Source organism: Psammomys obesus, unplaced genomic scaffold, assembly GCF_907164565.1.
Source record: "Psammomys obesus unplaced genomic scaffold, mPsaObe1.curated_primary_1811, whole genome shotgun sequence".
Lineage (NCBI taxonomy): Eukaryota > Metazoa > Chordata > Mammalia > Rodentia > Muridae > Psammomys > Psammomys obesus.
The window spans coordinates 13,780,557-13,802,693 of NW_026596073.1; the positions used below are offsets into that span (position 1 = coordinate 13,780,557).

General features: G+C 41.7%; 1 protein-coding gene across 7 annotated transcripts in view; it reads left to right on the forward strand.

The window, feature by feature from the left end:
• Window positions 1-22,137, forward strand: part of Grip1 (glutamate receptor interacting protein 1) — a 492,514-nt gene that overhangs the window by 395,482 nt on the left and 74,895 nt on the right. For all 7 annotated transcript variants that reach the window (XM_055626000.1, XM_055626004.1, XM_055626002.1 and 4 more), the window contains exons 11-13: window positions 6,474-6,660; window positions 7,255-7,400; window positions 21,486-21,566. In XM_055626000.1, coding sequence (XP_055481975.1) covers window positions 6,474-6,660; window positions 7,255-7,400; window positions 21,486-21,566 — 414 coding nt within the window. The remainder of the gene's footprint in view (window positions 1-6,473; window positions 6,661-7,254; window positions 7,401-21,485; window positions 21,567-22,137) is intronic.

The following is a 22,137-nucleotide window of genomic DNA, read 5'->3' on the forward strand; positions in this document are numbered from 1 at the left end:
GGGGTAAGATGATCAATCCTCACTTAGAAAGATGAAATGGGATGGACATTGGAAGTAGGAGAAAATAACAGAATGCACTTTTCTTTTGTTAGCCAACCACACTGATAAAGCATCCTAACCTCTGCCAAGTTATACTAGTGGTTTTTTTGTGTTCTCTTGTCTTTTGTTCTTTAAGTCTATAATTCATATTTTTCAAATGCAATGAGTTTAAAGTATGTGAGTAACCTCACTATGGATGAAATTTTTCTGTTGAAAGGACAGATCTCAATGTCACAAATCACTTTGATAATTAATTGAAAAATTCCATGAAAAAATTTCCAAATTATTTAATCTAATAATGTATTTGAGCTGTAAATTATAACTTCCTATAGATACAAAGTCAATATGCAGTGCATAAATTATCTTCAAAGTTAAGTTAAACAGCCTTGTTAACTTAGAGCACCTCAGTGTGTGTCTAGACTAAGGTTGCAGGTAAGACTCTTGGGGAATGATTCTTTGCTTATATTACCAAATACAGATAAGAGTTGCCCAGCCTTCCTCTCTGAGTGAAACAGGCACAGCACACCTTCCTTTGAGGAATCCATCATTTAGTCTAATGTAGCCCAACTATTACTCTTCAGCTTGGCTTAGTTTCTTCTTCTTCTTCTTCTTCTTCTTCTTCTTCTTCTTCTTCTTCTTCTTCTTCTTCTTCTTCTTCTTCTCCTCCTCCTCCTCCTCCTCCTCCTCCTCCTCCTCCTCCTCCTCCTTCTTCTTCTTCTTCTTCTTCTTCAAGACAGGGTTTCTCTGTGTAGCCCTGGCTGTCCTGGAACTCCCTCTATAAACCAGACTGGTCTTGAACTCAGATATCCACCTGCCTCTGCCTTGGCTGTGCTAGCATTAAAGGCATGCACCACCGCCACCAGGGCCTTCCTGCTCTTTCTTAATGGTGATGAGAAACTCAAACACAGGGGTTTATTAGTGTGTGTGTGTGTGTGTGTGTGTGTGTGTGTGTGTGTGTGAATAAATATGCAGACACCTGTAGACATGGTTGTCAGGTTGCCTAGAACTGGACTTACAGGTGGTAGCAAACTGTCCTAGGTGGGTGCTGGGAAGTGAACCCAGGTCCTTCAACTGCTGAGCCATCCTGCCAGCCTTCAAACATATTTTTAACTGTAGTTCAGTAGTCCCAGATATCTGCATCAAATTGAGATCTCCAGTGGAGGAAAGTACTTTTGTGAACCTGTTGAAAGGGTCAGAGAAAAGAGCACTGCTCTTGAAATCCATAAAGGTGGGCTGAAGTAAACTTGCCTGGAGGTGACATCCAGATCTGTTCTCCTGTGGGCCATGACTGGAAGGGATGCTGCTCTCTAGATCTGAGTGTAACTTCAGCATCCAGAGAAGACTGCTGCTCAGACCACAGTAGCTGCCACCGCCCTCCTCTCCTACAGACACTGGACTGGGTCCCTTATACAGCACAGCCCTTAAACCTCTAGTGGACACACCTTCAGGAGCCTAGAATTCTACCCTGGGGAGGTAGTCTATGTCATGGAGGTGCAGATGGCCAAACATCTTCATCCCCCACTGTTTTCCTCAGCTTCTGCTGGGAAAACAGGGAACCTGGCTTTAAGATCCCACTTCAAACTCTTCCCTCTTCCTCTGAAGCCTTAAAAAGGGAGCCCAGTCCTCAGAGCCCTGGCCAGGCTGTCTGTGATGCTCGTATCTGGACTCTCCTCAGAGCCACTGCCATTCTTTTTGTCTGTCTGTCTATGGTGTTAATAAAATAACTCTTCTTTTAAACTTCTTACCCCCGACAATCTGTGTCCCCTTAAAACCACTTTCAGAAACCTTTTCCTACCAATCGGCAATGGTATCTTCTAATAGTTTTGTGTCGTTGATAGCAAAAAGTATGGTCTAAAATTAACGTGTTAGCCCCAAGACACACATTGGGATATTAAGCCATCAGCCACCCATGCAAAGAGTAGATTTGAGGGTTGCTCCTTTTCCACATAGTGAAGCCTGTACTTCCTGTAATTCATCCGGTAAAGAATGATGTGGGCCTGCTGAAGAAAAGGGATTATTTTTTTAAGTTTATTTACCTTTATGTGCATTGGTGTTTACGTCAGTGTCAGATCTTGGTGTTACAGACAGTTGTGAGCTGCCATGTGGGTGCTAGGATTTGAATCCCGGTCCTCTGGAGGAACAGTCAGTGCCTTAACCACTGAGACATCTCTCCAGGCCCACCCCCCTTGTTTTGAGTCAGGGTTTCTCTGTGTAGTCCTAGCTGTCTTGAACTCACTGTGTAAGAAGTGAGTCTCGAACTCACAGAGATCCACCTGCCCTTGTCTCCTAAGTGCTGGGATTAAAAGGCGTGTACCACCATGCCCAGGTAAGCAGAAGGGTTTTTGTTTTTTCCAATTTTTTATTATCTCTCTTAATCAAATGATCCACCCCACTGTCCCTTAAGCTCCTGGTTCCAATGGTCTCCATGATAGAAAAATTTGGGCGAATAATGACTGCTGATTATTTATCTGATTCAGAAGCATTTAAATAAAGTATAATTTCTAAAAGGAAGATAAACAATATTAGGAAATAAATCATTAAAGAAGGAATCATTTGACAATAGAATTGAAAAATTGCTGAGCATTAAAGAGTCCGGATATATATGTATATTGGAGTGGCTGAAATAAAAGCCCAAATTATGGTTTTGAAAGTGAAAATGGAAAAAGTTTTACAACTCTAACAACTGGGCAGTTGATTGAGTTGAGACAATTGGGAGAGAGTCAAAGGCTACATTTAGATTTCAAGACCAGGAGACTAGAAACATAATCATCTTTTCACAGACAAAACAGAGGTAATAAGGAAGTCAAGATTACTTCCTTAATTGAGAAAATAATTTCAAGTCTTCTGAGATGTGTCTGTAGATGAAGAAATTCTCTGTGGTGAAAAAAAAAATGCATCACTGAAACTAGAAAAATGAGAGACAATGCCACAGAGGTCGCATGGGCAGGTGAGGGCAAGAATGAGAGAACTGAGCATAGAACCCAGGTTGAAGATCTGTTTCCTGTACCAGAAGGTGGAAACAGTACAGCCCAAGGCTGATACAGTAAGAAACTAAGAACAAACCTTCATCAACACCCGAAGAGCAATTTACAAGGAATGGGATGTTCCTATAGCCAGTCTCCACACTGCAGTTAGAGCGAATGAGGCCATTGATTTTTTTTTTCAATCAGAAAGTCATCAGTGAGAGCAGCTTTAGCAAAGAGTAAAAGGAGACAAATTTGAAGCAGAGTCAGAATCAGCACAATTCTACAGAGCAAGGTCAGAAAAGCTAGGAGAGTGGGTGGGAAAGTTTAGAAAAGCGACAAGGGAGATTTTCTCAGTGGCCTAGAATCCCAGAAGGCCTAGAAAGCAGAGAAGATATTTTTATTTTTTATTTCATTTTTATTAATTACAGTTTATTCACTTTGTATTCCAGCTATAACCCCCTCCCCCATCACCTCTCAATCCCACCTTCCCTCCCTCTTCAGTCCAATGATAGAGGAGGTCCTCCTCCCCTTCCATCTGACCATAGTCTATTAGGTCTCATCAGGCATGGCTTCTTTGTCTTCCTCTGTGGATTGTTAAGGCTGCTCCCCCCCTCAGGTGGAGGTGATAAAAAAGTCAGCCCATGAGTTCATGTCATAGATGGTCCCTGTTCCTATTTTTGGGGAACCCTCTTGGACAATGAGCTACCATGGGCTATATCTGTGCTGGGGTTCTAAGTTATCTCCATGCATGGTCCTTGTTTGGAGAATCAGTCCCAGAAAAAAAACCCTGTGCCCAGAATTTTTTGTTTCTGTTGCTCTCCTTGTGGAGCTCCTGTTCCCTCCAGGTCTTTCTATCTCCCTCTTCTTTCAAAAGATTCCCTGCACTCTGCCAAAAGTTTGGCTATGAATCTCAGCATATGTTTTGATATCCTGCTGGGTAGAGTCTTTCAGAGGCCCTCTGTGATAGGCTCCTGTCCTATTCCCTTTTTTTCCCCCTCTTCCGTTGTCCATCTCATTTGCCTTTCTGAATGAAGACCGAGAATCTTATCAGGGTCCTCCTTCTTGGTTAGCTTCCTTAGGTGTACATATTTTAGTATGATTATCCTATATTATATGTCTAATATCCACTTTTAAGTGAGTATATACCATGTGTGTCTTTCTGCTTCTAGGATACCTCACTCAGGATGATATTTTCTAGATCTCACCATTTGCCTGCAGATTTCATGATTTCTTTGTTTTTAATTGCTGAGCAGTAGACCACTGTGTAAATGTACCACAATTTCTGTTTCCATTCCTCAACTGAAGGACATCTGAGTTGTTTGCAGATTCTGGCTATTACAAATAAAGCTGCTACAAACATGGTTGAGCAAATGTCCTTGTTGTATACTTGAGCATCTTTTGGATATATGCCTAGGAGTGGTATAGCTGGATCTTGAGGAAACACTATTCCTAATTGTCTGAGAAAGCTCCAGATGGATTTCCAAAGTGGTTGTACAAGTTTGCATTCCCACCAACAATGGAGGAGGGTTCCTCTTTCTCCACATCCTCTCCAGCATGTATTGTCACTTGAGTTTTTGATCTTAGCCATTCTGATGATGAAGCACTCATTAAATGGTTGAATCTTGTCATTCTCATAGGAAGTGACATTCAACCCTTAAAAGGAAGGAGGCATTTTAAATAGATCCTTAAGGAATTTTATTGGGGGAGGGAGCATAATCCAAAAAAGGATTCTAGGGCCCGGTAGAATATAGAATTTAGAGCTGACTTTTTTCCTGATGGGTTTCAACAATTCAGTAACAGATGGGGAGCTGATTGGGCATTACCAAAGGGGAACGAGTACAGAGCTTAGAGGGTCATGCAGTGTTTAAGAATCTCTGAGGGTCATAGACACTTCACTGAAGTGGTCCCTAGGCTTCCAAGTAGAGTGGTGAGAAGTGACAAAAATGAAAGGCAACAGGTAGATGAGGCCCAAGGTTCTCATGTGAGGTGTGGAGACCTTTGGAGTCTCCCATCCCTACATAGCTATTGCTATTCCGCTTATATTTAGAATACAAAGGTATACCTGTGGAAATATCTATTAAAGCAGAAATATCTATTCTACGTGATATTGTTTGAAAAGCAGTAGGCCTAAGGACAAGAAACGGGAAAATAGTACTACAAATTTGATGGAGAAGGCACTTAAGAGCTGGGAAAGTCACTCATACAGGAAGTGATTAAAAATGAGAATTTAAATATTAAGGTCTTGAAGATCTTTTAAAGGACAGTGGGGTACATCCTTGAGCTGTGTTGACAGAGAGCTGGAAAGGGATGGATTTGATAGTAAAGGACATGGAGACAGCTGAAGAGCCACAAAACCCAGTATGTTAGAAGGTTGTCACCATGATAAAGACAGGGGAAGCTAAAAATTAAAGTTGGGGTGTGGAAGAATGAATGCATGAAGCCAACAAGGAAACGGGGACATTAGAAAAAGTAGGAAACTAAGCTCCATGGTTAAGCAGCAGGAATAAGTATAGAATGTGGAATTTTAAATAGCAATTGGAGGAGGAAAAGCATCATGGATGAGCAAAGAGTATCAAAAATCTTTGTCCCATGTAGGAAAGTGAAAGATAATGGGTTTCTGTTGAATGGGCTGGGGGTTAGAAATATATGTTAATTAAAGTAGGAAGCTAAATGACCTATTTTGGAGAAAGTGGCATTTTATTATGAGACCTTTACACACAGATAGCTTGTTCAAGCATAGGAGACCGCATTTTTGCAGGCACAGCAAAAAAAGGCATCTAGAACTGGAGTGTTCCTGTCATGATCAAAGCTGGACATGAAAATAAGACAGAGATGTCTGGCTGGAGACTTACATGAGTACCAGAGAAACACACCAAATGGGAGACAAGAGATGACCAGAGGCTAAGCAAGAAGAAAACATGGAGAAAGCAAATTTGGGGACAAGAGGAATATATGAAGTTTGAATGATTCACTGTGCCTACCCAATGCTGGAGAAAGACTGGGGACCAGCACAGCCTATCATTCTGGGGGCCACATAGAGCTTGTTTCCTTAAGACAGAGGTTGGCTTTTTCATAATAACATATGGCTGAAGTGGGAGAGCTCAGCATACAGCCCCAGGCTCCCCTTTCTGAGAGAGAATACAAACACAAGGAAGTGGAGCAACCTGCCAAAAGCTCTTTCTTAGCTGATACTCATTTGTGATGCCCAAGACTTGATGACATATTCTGATCCCAAGGCTCTCATATTTCCACAGTCTCTTCACAAGTTTCTGGGGCATGGGGTGGCAACCCTGGTCATGACTCTAGTGTGACAGATCGGGAGGCGTATTTACCCTGTTCAGGTGTAACCCAACTTTTTTTCTGTAAGACCTTCTGTTGCAGACAAGCTTCTGTCTAGGTACACTCTATTGTAGAAATGCAGACACCTGCTTGAACCTCCAGTCACTTTCTTTACGTTTGATCCTCTAGTGTCTTTAGCCTCCAGCACTGTGGGATTGGCCGGACAGGTTGTTCACACGGAAACCACAGAGGTTGTGCTGACGGCTGATCCTGTCACGGGCTTTGGAATCCAGCTGCAGGGCAGTGTGTTTGCCACAGAGACGCTCTCCTCCCCGCCTCTGATTTCCTATATTGAAGCTGACAGCCCAGCGGAGAGGTGAGGTACTCTTTCCCAGAAACCTTTCTGGCCTGCATTTCAGACACCAGCTCTCTATGAATAACTGATAAATTATGGAACAGTGCTCAGTGCTGAAAGGAAAATGTAATGGACTCTCGACTTTGATGATAAAATTTTATGTTCTTGATCAGGTTTTGGAAGAATTATGAGCACCAATGATTTTATTTAGCAGATTTTGTCCACTGGAAAACTAGAGGTTGTATTAATTATAGTGGAGACAAATCTACACTCAAAAAAAAAAATGTCTAAAGTTGAACTGAAGTTATTTCTCTGCAATGCAGAAATGTACGTTCATTTTTACTTCGTGTTCATTTTGGTGAGATTATACTCCTACCAGAGTTATGAATTATTAATTCTCTGGGATACTTAAGAACCCCCTTGCCCACCGTTGTAACTGTGGGGTTCAAGAGTGCAGGGCGTCACAGTTGACCTAACAGGCCTGCCAATTAGCATGGACTCAACAAGATCAAATGGCTATGCTGTTTTGCAAAGATGAAATGAGGCAGGGTGGCCAAGTTCAGCCCCACAATTGTTTCCTCTAACTGCAGCTTCTCACATGTCATTCTGCACTAGATGTGGGGTGCTACAGATTGGAGACAGAGTAATGGCCATTAATGGAATTCCAACAGAAGACAGCACCTTCGAGGAAGCCAATCAGCTTCTGCGAGATTCTTCCATCACAAGCAAAGTCACACTGGAAATCGAGTTTGATGTCGCAGGTAAAATCTGAGCCTCACATCGGTCATGAAGGCAGGAGAGGGCTGCACACAGCACATCAGCTATGTGGCTGAAAGGGATACACACACACACACACACACACACACACACACGCACGCACACTGGATGTGATTTTGAAAAGTCGGTCACTTTTATTCTGACTCTGCACCCTTGTGCTAGAGAAACCAGATTCTTTAGACCCAGGAATAAGAACAGGCTGTCTGACTCTTCCTGCTGCAGAGAGCTCATGAAAGTCAGGTGGGGAGCAGTGAAAATTCATGAGGTGAATGGATACAAGTCCAATAGGTAAATGCTTCATCTTTATTATTAAAGAGAAATTGCACCTGACACTCATGAAGAATGATAAGGAGGGCTCCATTCAGGATTGTTTCCCTAGGGTCAAGACGGTTATAATAGATGAGAGAAACTATCTCTATAATGCAGCCAGGGAGGGTACTGATGGGCATGTGACCAACAAGCAAGGTGAGTGTGAGGAGAGGCAGTGGATAAAAAATACTAAGAGAAACCTTAGGTATCAGAGGCAGGGAAGAGGACACAGATACTTGTTAAACCAGCTCTGAAGTTTCTGCCTTTTTATTTGTGCTATTTTTTAAGTTAGTATACAAGTATGAATTTCTTATTACATTTTCATATGTGTGCCTTCACTCTTCCTATTTCCTAATTCTTGTTATCCCTTCTCATTCCCCTCCTGAACAGTATCCTCTGTTTTGTGTCATTATAAATGATATGGAGACAGGCAGGCAGGCGGATGATTGATAGGAGATAGATAGATAGATAGATAGATAGATAGATAGATAGATAGATAGATACTTGATAAATAGACAGACTTAAATCCAAGTTTACATATGACAAAGGTCATGGGTAATTTTTTCTTTCTCCCACCTCCACCTTAACCCTCTCTGTGCCCCACCTTCCAGGAAGATTCTTGAAAAGGCTGGAATCCTGAGCTAAGGGCTTGTCTTAGTCTCAGAGGAAGAGTCTCATGGAATTTTGGTCTTAGAGAGATTCTAAACAGTAGCTAATAGAGGTTAGAATTTGATGCACGTACCTATTTAAGAAAGTCATCAGCTAGGAAGATAGCTCAGTGGTACAAAGTTTGCATAGCATGCACAGTGGCCCCATGTTTGATACCCACCACCACTGAAGAAAAACGGGAAGGAAAGAAGATGGAACTGAGAAAGAGAGGGAGGGAGGAAGGAGGAAAGGGAGGAAGGAAGGAAGGAAGGGAGGGAGGGAGGGAGGAAGGGAGGGAGGAAGGAAGGGAGGGAGGAAGGAAGGAAGGAACTTAGTTTTGTTGGTTGGTAGGTTGGTTGTCTTCACACACCAAAATATGAGTCCTACATATCCAGTATATTTTAACAATCAATAAAGGCTCACCTTTAGACACAGGGATCATATGCCAACAAATGTTTGTTGTGGGCTGGTGACTCTCCTGCACAGTGTAAATGTAATAGCAGACAGGAAAGGAAAACATTTCTATCTTTGTGTAACTTTAAGAGTAACAGCAATTAAATTTAGGGCTGGAGAGATGGCTCAGAGGTTAAGGGCACTGGCTGCTCTTCCAAACGTCCTGAGTTCAATCCCAACAACTATTGGTGGCTCACAACCATCTAAAATGAGATCCGGTGACTGCTTCTATTTCCTTGGGGGATATAGGACTATTTAATTGATTTACCTGGTCCTGATTCAGCTTTGGTAAGTCGAATCGACCTTAGAAAAATGTCCATTTCATTTAGATTTTCAAATTTTGTGGCATATAGACTTTTGAAGTAAGTCCTAATGATTGTTTGGATTTCCTCAGTGTCTGTAGTTACGTCCCCCTTTTCATTTCTGATTTTGTTGATTTGGATGGTGTCTCTCTGCCTTTTAGTTAGCTTAGCTAAGGGTTTGTCTATCTTGTTGATTTTCTCAAAGAACCAGCTCTTGGTTTCATTGATTCTTTGAATTGTTTTATTTGTTTCTAATTGATTGATTTCAGCCCTGAGTTTGATTATTTCCAGCTGTCTACTCCTTTTTGGTGTGTCTGCTTCTTCTTTTGCTAGGGTTTTTAAGTGGGCCATTAAGTTGCTTGAATGAGCTGTCTCGAATTTCTTCTTGAAGGCACTTAGTGCTATAAACTTTCCTCTTAGCACTGCTTTCATTGTGTCCCACAAGTTTGGGTATGTTGTGCCTTCATTTTCACTGAATTCTAGGAAGACTTTAATTTCTTTCTTTATTTCTTCCCTGACACAGCTGTCATTTAGTAGCAAGTTGTTCAATTTCCATGTGTGTGTAGGCTTTTTGCTATTTCTGTTGTTGTTGAGGTCCAGCTTTATTCCATGGTGATCAGATAGGATACAAGGGATTATTTCAATCTTCTTGTATCTGTTGAGGCTCACTCTGTGACCCCATTATATGGTCTATTTTGGAGAAGGTTCCATGAGGTGCTGAGAAGAAGGTAAATTCTTTTGTGTTTGGGTGTAAAGTTCTGTAAATGTCTGTTAGGTCCATTTGATCCATGACCTCTGTTAGAGACATTGTTTCTTTGTTTAATTTCTGTTTTGTTGACCTGTCTTTTGTTGAAAGTGGGGTGTTGAAGTCTCCCGCTATTAATGTGTGGGGATCTATGTGTGGTTTAAGTTTTATCAATGTTTCTTTTACAAATGTGGGTGCCCTTGTATTTGGGGCATAGATGTTCAGGATTGTGATGTCTTCCTGGTGGAATTTTCACTTGATGAGTATGAAGTGTCCTTCCCCATCTCTTTTGTTTAATTTTGGTTAAAAGTCTATTTTATCAGATATTAGAATGGCTACTCCTGCTTACTTCTTGGGTCCATTTGCTTCCAACCCTTTATCCTCAGGTAATGTCTATCTTTTTGACTTAGGTGTGTTTCTTGTATGCAACAGATTGCTGGGTCTTGTTTACGCATCCATTCTGTTAGTCTGTGTCTTTTTATTGGAGAATTGAGTCCTTGCTAGAGCAATAAGATAGTTGAAGGAGATCAAGGGGATACAAATTGGAAAGGAAGAAGTCAAATTATCACTATTTGCAGATGATATGATAGTATACCTGAGTGACCCCAAAAATTCTACCAGGGAATTCCTACAGCTGATAAACACCTTCAGCAAAGTGGCCGGATACAAAATTAACTCAAAAAAATCAGTAGCCCTCCTGTATATAAAAGACAAAAAGACTGAGAAAGAAAATAGGGAAACAACACCCTTCACTATAGCCACAAATGACATAAAGTACCTTGGTGTAACCCTAACCAAGCAAGTCAAAGACCTGTATGAAAAAAATTTCAAGTCTCTGAAGAAAGAATTAGAAGAAGATATCAGAAGATGGAAAGAGGCTGTGGAGAAAGGGGAACCCTCCTCCACTGCTGATGGGAATGTAAACTTGTACAACCACTCTGGAAATCAATCTGGTGCTTTCTCAGACAACTAGGAATAGTGTTTCCTCAAGATCCAGCCATACCACACATAGGCATAAATCAAAAAAGAGGCTCAAAAACACAATAAAGACATTTGCTCAACCATGTTTGTAGCAGCTTTATTTATAATAGCCAGAAGCTGGGAACAGCCCAGATGCCCCTCAACTGAAGAATGGATGCAGAAATTATGGTGCATCTACACAATGGAATATTACTCAGCAATGAAAAACAAGGAAATCATAAAATTTGCAGGTAAATGGTGGGAACTGGAAAGGATCATCCTGAGTGAGCTGTCCCAGAAGCAGAAAGACACACATGGCATATACTCACTCATATAGAAATGTAATATAGGATAAACCTACTAAAATCTGTACATCTAAAACTAATCAAGAGAGAGGACCCTGACTAAAATACTCAATCCCCATCCCGAAAGGCAAAGAGGATGGCCATCAGAAGAAGAAGAAAGCAGGAAACAATCTAGGAACCTGCCACAGAGGGCCTCTGAAAGGCTCTGCCCTGCAGACTATCAAAGCAGATGCTGAGACTTACGGCCACCTGTCGGGCAATGTGCATGGAGTATTATGTAAGAAGTGGGAAATAGTAAGATCTGGAGAGGACAGGAACCTCACAAGGAGAGCACCAGAACCAGAAAATTTGAACACAGGGGTCTTCCCAGAGACTCATACTCCAACCAAGTACCATGCATGGAGATAACCTAGAACCCCTGAACAGATGTAGCCCATGGCAGTTTAGTGTCCAAGTGGGTTACATAGTAATGGGATGAGGGACTGCCTCTGACATAATCTGATTGGCCTGCTCTTTGATCACCTCCCCCTGAGGGGGGAGCAGCCTTACCAGGCCACAGAAGATGACAATGCAGCCACTCCTGATAAGATCTGATAGAGTAAAATCAGAAGGAAGGAGAGGAGGACCTTCCCTATCAGTGGACTTGGGGAGGGGCATGTGTGAAGAAGGGGGTGGGAGGGTGGTATCGGGAGGGGAGGAGGGAGGGGTCTATGGCGGGATACAACGTGAATAAAGTGTAATTAATAAAATAAAAACAAAAACAAATGAGATCCAGTGACCTCTTCTGGCATGTAGGTATACATGCAGGCAGAACACTGTATACATAATAAAGCTAATAAAAAGAAAAGAAAAAGAGAGAGAGAGAAAGAAAGGAATAAAGGAAGGAAGGAAGGAGGGAAGGAAGGAAGGAAGGAAGGAAGGAAGGAAGGAAGGAAGGAAGGAAAGAAGAAAGAGAACGAAGAAAGAAGAAGAAGAAAAAGAAAGAAAAAAAATATAAATTTAATTTAAAAAGCTATTATTATGAAATTGTGACTGTAAGTACTCTGAGGAAAATAAAGCAGAGTAGAGACTCATAGAATGACTGAAGGAGGTGCCTTTTTTGTAGGATGAGTCTCTTGGGAAGTGACATTTGGGCAGAGATCAATGTGGGGAGAAGGCCAGCCCAGGCGGAGATAGCAGTGAGCACGAAGAAGCTGAGCCAGAAGAATAAGCTTTGCAGCACAGGTTGCTGGAGAATATGTAGAAAGGGAATAAGAGCAGGGGTTGAGTTTGGGGTTTGAAGATGGATTTAAAGATGTCAGAGTCCAGTAGATGTGCAGTATCCCAGTAGAGAATTTCTGTTGTGTCCCAAGTATACTGAAGCCAGGGAGCATTTTGGCAGGAGAATGAAATAATCTGAGACGTGTTTGGGAAAGCCTTCTAAAATGTGCAAGGCAGACAGAAAAAAGAAAAAAAAAAAAACAATTGGAAATTATGCAACCTGGACAGATGGGAACTGGCAGGGGATTGCTGGAGATGGTGACACAGGGAAGTTCAAAACTTGCCTGTGGTTTGATCATATAATGACTCCTGAGGCATGAGGATGAATAAATGATAGGTAGAGAGCAATGATTTTAAGAATCTCAGGACAGGGTCATGTGGGGACAGCAGTAAGAGTTCTATTTTAGATATGTGGTGACATCTGATAAATGAGAGGAGAAATATCAGCCTACTTATTTCTTCATCCTGAAGAAAAGCACTGAGCACAATTACTGAACTAGATGTTGCTGTGTTCAGAACGTTGGAAGAAACATGCACACAAGAACACATATACACATACCGTAACACACACATAAGCGTACAACATAAACATAGCATACACACACATATATATGCCATATACACACATTTACACACATACATACAAACATAAACATACACAAACATACACACATACACACACAAACATACACAAACATATACATTCACACATACAGATACAAGAGTCCTAACAACAGAAAGATGCTACACAGAATTCAAGTCACATAACGGGAAGCATCTTTGTGTTTGGTACTTGGGGTGGGGGTTGTGGAGAGGAGAGACACTGTGAGAGACATTTCAGAGATCTGAAGAACCAAAGCTGAGTCTCGGTGAGCACAGTGTGTTAAGGGTGAGAAATGTTTGCTCACTGTCTGGCTAAGACTTGGGTTTGCCAGAATCGGGCAGGAAACACTCGTGTGTGGCTAGCTGGAGCAGGGAGCCACTGTATACTCCTTTTCCTCTTCCTTCTTTCTTTTTCTCCCCAAACTTTCTGCTCTGTTTAGTTATATAAGTATTACTCTGTCTTTTACATTGCCTTATCCTCTTTTCAGTAGTTTCTCAACAGGGTTATTTGCCTCAGAGAATGTTTGGAAAGGTCAAGAAATTTACCTGTACAGACAGGCTACCAGAAGCTAGGTAGAGAAGATCCACAGTTTAGATGGAATGGTAATTTGTTTTATTAATACCGGAGAGATTTAAGCAGGTTGAGGCCTGAAAAGTATGAGAGGAAAACAAAAAGATGATGATCTTTCAAATCAGGTCCTCAAAGGAAGAAAAGGGGAAGTATCCAGGATATTATAGATCGTTTGTCTTGATCAGAAGTTAAAGGCTTCCCCCCACTACTTTGAGTGAAGGAATGTGAGAAGAAAACTCATGCTTGGCTGGGCTTAAGTAGTTCATATAGAAACTGTCAGCAAGCAGGGAAGACTTGATAGCTTAAGGAGCTGGAAAGAATAAAGATGGTTTAGAACAGTAGGTGGGAACATGAGTACATACCAGCCAGAAGCATGGAATAGAATTTTCAATAGCAGCGGAGGGACTGAGCCAAGTCTGCACTGTTGATCCCCATGGAGAAGCAGGGCTTTATTGTTCTTTGGTTGATTGGTTAGTTGGTGCATTTTGACTTTGGGTTTTTATTTTATTGCTTTGTGAGTATGTGTGATTGCCTGCATGTATGTCTGTGTACCACGTGTGTGCCTGAGAAAATGGTGAGCCTCCATGTTGGGTTCTGTGTATCAAACCTGGGTCCTTCCTGGTTTGGAGGGGGTTGTTCCTTCATCTTTTTGTTTTGGTGTCTTTTTTTTTATTAATTACAGTTTATTCACTTTGTATCCCCCCATAAGCCCCTCCCTCCTCCCCTCCCGGTCCCACCCTCCCTCCCCCTTCTTCACACATGCCCCTCCCCAAGTCTATTGATAGGGGAGGTCCTCCTCTCCTTCCTTCTGATTTCAGTCTATCAGATCTCATCAGGAGTGGCTGCATTGTCATCTTCTGTGGCCTGGTAAGGCTGCTCCCCCCTCAGGGAGAGGTGATCAAAGAGCAGGCCAATCAGATCTTGTCAGAGGCAGTCCCTCTTCCCATCACTATGTAACCCACTTGGACACTGAACTGCCATGGGCTACATCTGTGCAGGGGTTCTAGGTTATCTCCATGCATGGTACTTGGTTGGAGTATGAGTCTCTGGGAAGACCCCTGTGTTCAAATTTTCTGGTTCTGTTGCTCTCCTTGTGAGATTCCTGTCCTCTCCAGATGTTTTTTTAAGGAATATCAGCTACCAAAGAATAAGAGCATGGATTATCAGACTGAGCCAGAGTTTGAAACCTACAGAGAAAGCTCACCAGAAGGGCTTCAGTCAAGAAGGGTGGTTGGGTTGTTGCTAGATTAGATGAGCTGTGATGATAGCACAATAACTATCATGATATCAGAGTGCCAGAAGGCACTGTTACATAACCAAGTACTGTGTGTCTAAGATCATTGAATCAAAATGACTATACTGGCAGAGATCACTATTGTTATGTCACTCGAACATTGAGACACAGAGTTAGTGATCGAGCTGGCCTGTTGACACAAGCAGGCTGATTCTCAAAGGCTACACTCCTAACTATGGCAGCCTGCATTCAAAAATAAATCTAAGTTGATGTATGGTGGGAATCAGTAAAAGATTGGCCGGATGAAATGAGAGGAATGCCATTTACAAGAAGTGTGTGTCTTGAAGAAGAAAAGTGTGTGCAGTAAAAAACAAAAACAGCAACAACAAAAAAAACACACACACACAGAGGAGAGGTAGTAGTAGCTAGGAGTATGAGGCCAAAACAAAATAATGTGTTAGAATTTAGAATTTGAGAGGTGGGCAAGCAAAATTCCAGGTGTTGAGGTTGCTGAAGTAGTTCAGAGTGGGGGTAGAATTCAAATGGAGAGCAAGACATTCAGAAAGAAGAGCGAGATAGCACCATTGGCTTACTGGGGGCTTTTAGGATGGGAATGATATGGTGCCCTGAATGCCAATCCCAATCCCACAGCACAGCTTTGCAGCAGCCATCCCCACTGCCCGTACATGCCTGGGGTTTTTGTTTAATGCGTGTTGGCCTTTGCTCCTAAAAGGCTTCTCTCTCCTCATGCCTACATTTATGGTTATTTCTAGTCCAGACTCTGGTATTATACTGTGTTGTTGCTTATTCTTTCTTCTCCAAGAGAAAAATCTATCACATCAGGGATTTTGTGGTTTTAGCTTACAGATATACTTCTCACAATACAGAAAGGTCTCAGTCAGTACTTCATGAATGAATGAAGAGAGGAATTAATGAATGCATTTGTCTCCATAAGAAGACTTGGTTGTGGGTATCTGTTTGTGACAGTGTTGAATTTGAATCCAATTTTCCTGTGGTTCTTAGTCTCTTTAGGACTGCTTTCTTCCACAATCTGCCTTTGTCATGTATATGATGGCCCAAAGTGTGTGCCTCCTAATTCCTGTGACCAAGCAGGATTTCGGTGGAGAGTACTTGTAAGAATCAGTTAGCAGAGAAGGTTTGCTTATCAAAAGAGAAGGCTGTTCAGTGGTCCCAGAGTACACTTAATATCTGCGACAGGAAATTGGTGATAAATGAATTATTACAGTCCTATACCTTCATTTTATGCATGGATGGGAAAATTGAGGTTCTGTTGGCAATACATCAGGTCCTAGTAAAGAGAACGGTAGACGCAATCCATTGACTTGCATCTCGCTTTCCCTCTACTGCTTAACTGCCTCTTTGGTTAAAAAATTGCTAAATAAAATGGCTAGAAGAGATGTTAGAGGCTGCCACAATGAAAGCATTAGAGCAGGCTTCCATCACCTGGAATGCAGGGAAAAGGCTGTGCTGAGTACCACGGAGCACTCGGCAACAACTGCGTACTGTGCTTCAGTTGGGCAATGGCCAGCACAATTTGTCCATCATTGTAAATGGTATCACAGTGTCTAAGTATCTGCTCACGTTATAAGTGCGTCTTATTTTGTATGTCCTGGAAATGTGTTTAGTGTCTCATGCATCCTTAATATGTGCACATATATTTTTAATATTTGTTGATTAAATACTTTCATATCCCAACTTTAAGCTCCAGAAAAATAGGGACTATATCCATTAAGCCTACTTTATTCAGTACCCAGCTTGTTTAATAAAGATCACAAAAAATCAATATTCTAGGTCATCTACAATAAGCTAAGGGGAAAAAAATGTGTGTTCCCATGTATTATCTGGTCTGCTTTTGCTCATGGCAGACATCACTAATTGATGCCACTGTTCTCCTGATAGATGCAGGTCCAGTATTAAAGCTCCCAGGAAAACACTCCGGGGAATTATTCCTGATCTACAGGAATCATACTATAAACTTTTAGAATCAGAAAATTCTCTTTAGTCATTTTTTAACTGACTAAATTTAAGAACTTAAGACCCATAAAGGGAATGGATGGGTGCAGGCTCTGTCAATATTGGCCTGTCCTGAATCTGTGCCTAATTGCCTGGATGTAAGCCAGGAATTTCCAGGGTTCTGTCTCAAAATATTTCCTACATCAAGATGAAAGCTGCAGATCTTGGCTCTCAGTGATCAGCTACCTCTATTTAATCAATACTTGAAATGACATAGGTCTGGTTGAAAGTGAACACATACACTCTTGCCTAAGTCTGTCTCTTTAAACAAGCATTGCTATGTAAACAACACATTAGTGGGTTTAATAAAAAGGCACTGGGGGTTGAAGATACCCAAGGCCATCACTCTGCTAAATTGAACCTTAAACCATTCATGTGCTTTCGCTGGGGTCCTTTACCATACACAGGATTTTATGAAGTTAGAACCCCATCTTCCATTTTGCCACATTCGTTTCTTTTAAATGACGATCTGTGTGGTGAACACCATGAGATCTTAAAATTCCCTTCAACTTGAAGGTACTTGCTCTGGAAAGAGATCTCAGTCCACGGCATGTGGAGAGCTGTTCCTCGTGGACTGGCTGGAGGGCTCCATCAACCGGAACCCCAGCGCTTTCATCTGAGTGGGGACCAGTTAAATATTTATACTCCTCACAGGGTGCCCAAGCTGATAAATTATGATGTGGTGGCTATCTTACTGTGCCAACAATGAATGCATCGGGCAGAAAAGTAGACCAATGGGAAAGAAGGAAACCCCTTTACCCAAATGTGTTTTTAATTATAGTTTTAACAAAGATGAAGCAAAACCAGGGAAGTGCAAAATAATCACAAGGGTCTTACAAAATAAACATCATTTGTTCACAGAATTATATCCACTGGTGCTAAACCTGTTGTTTGTCCAAAATAATGAAACCTTCTCCTCATCAGCAATGCTTGTTTATGAACCCCAAATTAAATATGCCTTTGCTTTAACAACCAAATAGTTATATTGGGGAAATACCAAATATAAAATACATCACACTGGCATGTCAAGATTAAAATTAAGAGACCACTTGATCAAAGAGATTTATTAGTTGATACCTATTCACCATTGTGAATTTTTCAAATCACAGGTAGTCAAAAGCGATCCATTACTCTTTCCCGGGAAGGCATAATATCTCCTCTCATGTCATTAGTGGTGTTAATCATGGTCAAATTTCCCTGTGTTAAAATTTTATGGAAGCAAGCTGGCCAGATGTTTCAGTGGATAAAGATTCTTACTACCAAGCCTGACGTGAACTTCCAGAGCCTACGTGGGAGAAAGAGAGAACCACCTCCCAGAGGTGGTCTCCTGTCTTTCACATGTATACCTTCCCACAGAGAGAGAGAGACAGAGAGAGAGACAGAGAGATGTGGGAAGACAGCATGCAAGTAAATAAATGTTCGAAGTTTAAAATATCATGAAACCGACAGTTGCAGTAGCAGTTACTCTTGCTCTGTGGTTCTAGACCTGTGTGTGGGTTGCACGCGCACACAGGCAGAAACATAGACACGCATTATACACCTCTCCGTTTTCTCAGAGAACCTTTTTTCTTAAAATAGAGAAATAAAAACAGCCACACATATGTGAAATGGGCCCTCAAATAATGAAGCTCCGTGCACTCTTTGGTTGGCTTTATCTAAGCAATTAAATCAAGTATTCTGACCATGTCTGTGAACAGTCTGGTGGCAGATTTCTGCTTTCTGCTTGCTCCCATCCCACCATCCCATCCTGTCTATTTCCTCAATGCTTCTATCTGTCAGTTGCTGCATCAGAAATGTGCCACAGCTGGTTTAGGCAGAAAGGGGAATTTCCTGGAAGCATGACCTTTCATAGTCCATAGGGGCTCCTATCAGATATGCCTAAGCTTGGCACTCTCCAAGACACTGCTCCTTTTGAACACTGGCTTCTTTCTTGCTTCTTTCTGCAGACCAGTTTTGGTACAAGTGGGTAAAACAAATCCTATTCCAAACCTAGCACTTCCCAGTTTTCTTGTTAACTCCAAATTCTTAAATGGCCTCTTAGGGGACAGAAAGAATGTATCTTCTTCTTCCTTCTTCTTCTTTTCTTCTTCTTCTTCTTCTTCTTCTTCTTCTTCTTCTTCTTCTTCTTCTTCTTCTTTTAGAATGTCAAATGTTCAGGGCTTAGAAAAGGAATGGAGGGAAGGCAGGGGAAGGAGAAATATTTGAAAAATAATTACAATGTGCACAGACAGATCTGACATCAGAAAGTAAAACACCAAAATCATTATCCATTTCATTTCTCTTTCTGCCTCAGTGTTTCAAAATTAGTTAGTCTTTTTAAAATCTATTGCTTGACTGAATGAATAATTATGTCTGCCTCAAGTTTTGTTCATAATGCTGTTTAGGAGGACGGAATGGCTCATATTCTGGGCTGACTCAACTATTCAAAGGTAGGACAGAAATGTGACCTAAAATCTCAGAGAGTCTTGTCAGAGCTAGTATATGATATGGGGGAAATAGGAGTCCCCTCTTGGGGTTCTTTGTCTCATTAATGAAAAAAAAATGGAATAAAATGGAAGGTGAATACAGTTCATTAGGGTTTGAAATAAAAAACCTCAGGGCAAACAAGCTATCCATCTTGCAGCTCCTAGACTGAAAGGAGGAGAATGGAGATGATAAGTTGATATGGACATGAGCCACTTGGTGGCAGGTAGTCTTGGGGTGAAAAAGAGACTTTTAGAAAAGGAGTAAGGAAGCCAAAAGCTTTAAGGAGGTTAAAGGTATGCATAGGCTCAAGAGAAAAATAGAAGAAAAAATACTTAATACTAACTAGTATTATAGTATTATAGTTATTATACTAATAGTAAAATACTAACAGAAATGCAGGCAGACCCATGGAGACTCCAGGATGGCTCCACAGGGGTAACACTAGGGAACAGGAGTTCTGGGAAGGGAAAGCATGTTGTCATCATCTTAACATGAACCCACCTTCCTAGGGGTGAGCCCCCAGACAGGTACTTGATCTGCCAGACTAGATTAACCCATTAGCAGGGGGAGAAAGGCTTGTCTCTACCTAGAGGCCGATCCCATTCTTTACTATGATGTTAGAACACATACAAATTCTTAATAGCTAAGTAAGTAAATCCATGCAGGCTCGCTTCCTGGTGCATCAGAGTGCTCAGTGAGGAGAACAAAAGGCAAATACGTAAAGTCTGTCTGTCACCCTGGCCTCATCCCAAGGAAATTTCAGGGGACTGAGAGGAACCGGGAAAGTCAGCAGATTTGTCCACTCCTCTGAAGTCAGAACAGAGGGGAAGGAGGATGCTGGGAGGAGAGACAGCATTGCACCATGAACGGATGGGCAGCTTGGAGGTCTGTTTTACAGGTGACTTTCTAGGTGCCTGGAGGGGCTGAGGGAAATCAAATTTTTATTGTGTTCTCTAGTTTAGCACTCTGTGGTGAACCTTCCAAATTGGAAGATCAGATTCTGGGCTTGTAAAAAGTTTACTGCTTGAACTGCTCAAGGGAAAGGACAAAAGGCCAAGAACAATTTAAGGCAGAATGAGAAAAGGAGGACCCTTCACTTTTTCCATGAGCCTACTCCTAACTTTTGCCTCTCCTGTGCAGCTATGCAAAATATGTTGCACAGGCAGTAAACAAAATGGACCAGGTGACTAAGGACCCCATAGTGCTACCAGCATCCCTGCCTTTGGAGTTAGATCTCGCCTATTGGAGGGTGAGCTAGGCTTTAGTGAAATTGATGAAGCGGTAAGAGCAGGCTGGTTTGGTCATCCCACAATCTTCCTCTTCTGCTGTTTCCTTTGTTATCAGTAATATTATGAGGGTCTTGGATGAGGGGTGCTTGTCTACAGGTCTGGCTGAATTCATTCCATGAGACAGACAAAGAATTACATGTCCTGCAGACTAGTTCTACTCAGGCAGGAGAGAGAAATGACAGTAGTTGGTGAGGGAGGAGCTGCTGACTGACTGCCAGCTAGAGATTTGAGGTGGGGATGCATCTAGAGTGAAAGTATAGGGCTGAAGGTCTCCATCAGAAAGGAACTGCTACAGATCTGAGGTAGGGATGCCAACATTGTGCCAGGGAGTCAAAGTAGAGATCCTGATGATCTCGGAAAATAACGGTTACAGACCCAGATAGGGCACCAGTGACAGAACAAATGATCACAGAAGTCCCAGTTGAAAAACTAATGAATTTATTGTGGTTATCTGCAGGAGTATGGGTGAAGGGTTACTTACAGGAGCATAGACAACTCAAAAACAGTTGATCACTGAAAAGCCTACCCCAGTATGGTAACAACTCATAAAAACTATAACACTGGACTTCACTCTATAACATTCATGCAACTCAACAGATCTGATCAGTCTCTCCTGTCCCCAGTAGTTCTTACTATTTATATAACCTTAGGAGTCAAGAGGCCTTGATATTCTTTTAAGCTTTAGGGACTTCCTGAACCTTGTGAGTTGTTTACCTCTGAGTCTAAAGGAGCTGCCCCCTGTGATGGAATGTTTCAAGTTAGAATTTCCTGAGTTTTAATGAGCATCCCTCCATGATAAAAAAAAAATTTTTTTTAATTTGGAAGGCTATTTTCCAATGTCCAGTGGCCTCTGTTTTCTGTAAACACTCTTTTCTGTTTTGAAATTGCAGAGTCTGTCATCCCAAGTAGTGGAACGTTTCATGTAAAACTACCTAAGAAGCACAGCGTGGAACTTGGAATAACCATCAGTTGTAAGTAGAATGGGCTTCTGTTAAAATATGGAATTTAAAGATGCTGTAGAATTCTGTTGCCAGAAGGTTTACAGGTGTGGTAAGTGTTTTAGGTTTTCTTCACCAGTTTCAGAGTCACCATATGAAACTTTGGACCAGCTTTTGATACTCTTGATAAACTCTCTTATGAGGGAGATAAACTACTTCAAGTTCTCTCTGCTGTTCTATTTCTTCTGTAAAACAGACATGAAGGCTCGGAAGGGGGCTCGGTTGGTAAAGCACTTGCCATGTAAGCATGAAGACCTGCAGATATCCAAGCATCCATGTAAAAAGCTGAACACAGCAGCACACATCTACAGTCCCAGTACTGAACAGACGGAGGCAGGAGGATCTCTCAGACTTGCTGGCCAGAAAGTCTGGCCAATACATGAGCTCAAACTTCAACGAGAGATCCTGTCTCAAAAAATAAAGTGGAACGTAATTGAGGAGGACATCTGTTGCCAACCTCTGGCTTTCACATGCCTGTGAATAGAAGAAGAGAAGAGAAGAGAGGAGAGGAGAGGAGAGGAGAGGAGAGGAGAGGAGAGGAGAG